General features: G+C 39.8%; 1 protein-coding gene across 3 annotated transcripts; it reads right to left on the bottom strand.

Moving 5' to 3' along the window:
* Positions 1-336: 336 nt before the first annotated feature.
* Positions 337-3,053, bottom strand: LOC111249463 (uncharacterized). Of its 3 annotated transcripts, none has more exons than XR_015327113.1 (2): positions 2,485-3,053; positions 337-1,669 (listed from the first exon to the last, which is right to left on the bottom strand). XR_015327113.1 is itself a non-coding variant. In XM_022803355.2 (2 exons), the coding sequence occupies exons 1-2, from the start codon at positions 2,810-2,812 to the stop codon at positions 1,125-1,127; spliced, it is 684 nt and encodes a 227-aa protein (XP_022659090.1). In that variant the 5' UTR covers positions 2,813-3,051; the 3' UTR covers positions 337-1,124. The 3 variants fall into 3 exon arrangements, 1 of the variants encoding a protein (XP_022659090.1); XR_002672931.2 differs by lacking the exon at positions 2,485-3,053 and adding an exon at positions 1,866-2,434; XM_022803355.2 differs by having other exon boundaries at positions 2,674-3,051.
* Between the last annotated feature and the right edge of the window lie 568 nt (positions 3,054-3,621).

Below are 3,621 nucleotides of genomic sequence, written 5' to 3'. Positions count from 1 at the left end.
CGAAACCTACCGGCAAACAAATCAGGTTTTGATCATATATTAAAATAAAAATTGTTGCAGTACCAACGAGTACATGCCACTACATATGTTAGTAAAGCTTATTATAGATTAAGAAAACATAATAGTAGTTTCTTGTGATTAACCTGTAATGTAGATCAGATGTGTACTGTCTAATTTCCTTAATTAGTTAATTAAGAAAACTTAATATCAAATTGTGTACGATTTGTTGTAATACGATTGTGTTGCCTAGTGTTATCCTAGGCACACAATTTTCTTGTATATCCCATACACCGGCACCTGTGATAGTTTACACTACGAAAACGGCAACAGCAATGATTCAGGTATTTTTTATCAGTCTTTATTTATAGACAGATCTGTTTAATCACACTTCAATCAATTAATTTAGATTGCAATTCTCAGTACACATCAATGATTGCCACTGGCTAAACTTAATAAGCGATTACATTTTCCAGTAGATCTCTTATCACCGTAATTCAGCAGAGCTCAACCTTGTGAATTAGCTGATTTCCGCCTCCCTGTGATTCCATACAATTTCCAATTTAGGGACTTTTTTTGGCAGTGGTAAGTATTGCACTTCTATCAATTACTTTTCTTTGTTTAAAGACAGTGGACTGTATCCTCCACAGAAGGCAGTGCTCCTTAATCGCACACAAAGATCAATTAAACACTTTAGAGGACAGATGCAGCCTAAATTTCCCTGATCGCTCAGTCTCACTCAGACAGGTTCAAACAACCAGCTTTGATTCAGCCATGGCCATAGGTCATCTATTACAAAAGTAACTCTTTTCCGTGTTTTTTTTTTTTTCGAGTTTATGCGCAGAATTGGCACCAGAATACTGCTTGTGATTCCTGCTCGCCAGTTGGCCTGCTTTTAATTAAGGTGCTCTGCGAGCACGGTACAGCCACCGAGCTGTTCTGTTTTTATTTATTCTTATAGAGGGCTAGCTTGAATGGAAAAGTTAGCACAGTCATGTCCCCAGAGATTCGTTACTTAACGGTGACTTTCTTTCTAGTTAACAAAGCCCTTTAATCGGACTCATAGGCTAGCCGAGTTTTCAGTTACGCGAACAATTGAGTCACTATATTTTCGACTGCGTCAACGTTTACCAATTAACATATAAATATGCGCACATGCATATACATACAATCGTTATACACAGTTCAGGCGAGTTGCTGAAGCTAGGTTTCTCTTGTTTTTTCGGCCGCTGTTTACGGGAGCTCGACGAAGTGCTGGGACTTGTTTTACCCGGATGCGCCGAATTAGACAAACAACTGGCATCATTGAAGGATCTGGAAATAACTGGATCCCAATCAAAATCCTGCACCATATTTCTCATCGTATGATTCACGTCGTCAATATAACGTCTGTGAGGTTCCTCAGAAACCGTACATTTTTTAGAATACGGTGAGGAGTTGTAGTGCTGAAGTTCCGTCGATTTGTCCCATACATGAGTCGGATTGCAAACGAAATTATCCGTATTCCAGGGGTACGACAGGGCTCGTGGAAGGTTGGTGCCTTTGTCGTTCACTGGTACAGACGGATTACGTTCTTCAGACCATGACAACATTGGTATATAACTAGTTCCCGGCATAGGGTGCGTGTTACGGCGGGTGAATTCTAGGAGTTGACGATAAACGTCCACTGGATCTGAAATTCATCGATATAATATTGGAGGACAGTGCGATTTAGTATGACAAGAGAATAAAATAAACCGAATACGAAGTTAATTCATCTGTACACCTCGCCACGTAGAATATTTAAGCAGAAACAAGCTTAGGCTTAGAGTTAGGACAATGTTGGGAAAAGATGCGTAATTTTTTGCTTTTGTAAAAGTGCTACTCACAGATGCATTACGACACGTTTTTGTTACGTAGTTATTCCACAAAAATTCTTCTTTCGATAAACGTTCATTTTGGTTACATCGATGAATGGTTAAGAATACTTTTAATTTGAAATGAAACATTAGTATCCGAATCATGCCAGCAATCAATCACTCATTCTAGTATATCATATGGTAAACATTCGTCTGCTCTATCTGTAACGCAAAACAGCCCTGCCAAGAACGGTTGTGCTCTAGGTTCTAGGTAAAATCCTAGTCCTATTAGCTTTAGTGTCGTCGTGCACACGTTTTGCCATGACTGAAAACGTTTTAAATCCAATAGTAGGTTAGGTATTATCTTTGACATTGTGTTGACTTCGAGAGAGATCTGATGTTAAGATGGCAGAACGCTCTTTAGCACGAACACTGCAGTGCCTTTAACCTAACCACCTGATTAACCTTCAGTCAAACGTAGCGAAGCTTAGCATTTACAAAGGACAGACCGCGGATTAATGGTCGTGAATTCGAAATAGTCATGACACTGCACTGCGAAATGCTGAAGCCTCTACGCTAGACATATCTACACTTCCCTGCTTAACTTACATTCGTGGAGTTTCACTATAGAATACGCGTTGTTGCTAACCTGAAGCATCGTCATTCGGCCACTCAGCCACGTGAAACATCACTGCTTCGCGCGACGCCATCAACAGAGCACGCTGTGTAGATCTTCACATCACCTCTTAGCTATACTCCTCAGAAAGTCCATGTCGAGATATTTCAATAAGAATTTCAACGTTCGACTTCGGTTTGTTCTAGGGGCTGCTAAACTTACCTCCTGGAGATGCATCATTGGAGGATGTGCTGTCATTGGACATATGGCTTAGATCGTCACAACTTCCATTGCTACTGCTGGGGCTACTAAAGGAAGATACTGGAAAATCGCCTCCAAAAAGCCAATAATATGAAGTCATTTTGCAAATAACCTGTAGTAACCGCTTGCCTTAGACACAGCAGATTGGTTCTGTTGAGTGAAGGGCAATGCTACTAATTGCTCTTTACAACAATGGCACAGCCCGAGCGCCCTCTAACGACTTCATTGGCCGATATCTATGAACATCATCCATGGTACCACATGTTGAATTCTAAGCATTTCTAATCAGCACTCGAATAGAACACCACAACGACCCTTTTGCGACGGCATTTCTTCCATATACTTTCACCAATACTCCTATTGACTATAAATTTCTATCTATCTCTTAATGTTATATTCAATTTATTCTCATATGCCTTTGTTTTTTTTCTATAGGAAATAACAATTCATTCCATCTAACACATAATGAGTATATGTCATATCGGTTAGTTCTGTTCCATGAAAATTGAATTGCATCAATGTAATAGTTTTCGATTGCTTTATCCCATAAAGGCCTATTTTATCTTTGAAACAGTTTGTTTATTTTTACCGTTTGAGAGCAGACAGCTGTTGTCATCATCGGTGCGCCCGACCAGCTACTTTTTTCGGCATCCCAAGTATCCTTGTTGCCGCCAACTTATTAGACGGGAGAACAGCCACATAACAGTCCTTTACCTTTATTTCAAAACAGTCTGTCGCAGTGAAATTCATTAGATCAGATATGGGTATACTACAGTACGTGCGTTTGTCTAAAGAATATACCCCAGTTTATGAAAGGCGTCATTCTATGCCAGCTTGAGTTGTCAACACAACTTGTATTCGTGATCTGGTATTATTGAAAGCGGAAAGTCATCCTTCTCATAGCAGGGG

This window comes from Varroa destructor, unplaced genomic scaffold (assembly GCF_002443255.2).
Source record: "Varroa destructor unplaced genomic scaffold, Vdes_3.0 BEIS01000004.1, whole genome shotgun sequence".
NCBI lineage: Eukaryota > Metazoa > Arthropoda > Arachnida > Mesostigmata > Varroidae > Varroa > Varroa destructor.
This window is presented reverse-complemented; position numbering and strand designations above follow the sequence as displayed.

Coding starts and splice junctions, on each gene's coding strand:
- LOC111249463 (XM_022803355.2), bottom strand. CDS start 2,812: ATGACTTCATATTATTGGCTTTTTGGAGGCGATTTTCCAGTATCTTCC. Junction 1,670..2,673: donor CAATGATGCATCTCCAGGAG/GTAAGTTTAGCA, acceptor GATGAATTTCAG/ATCCAGTGGACGTTTATCGT.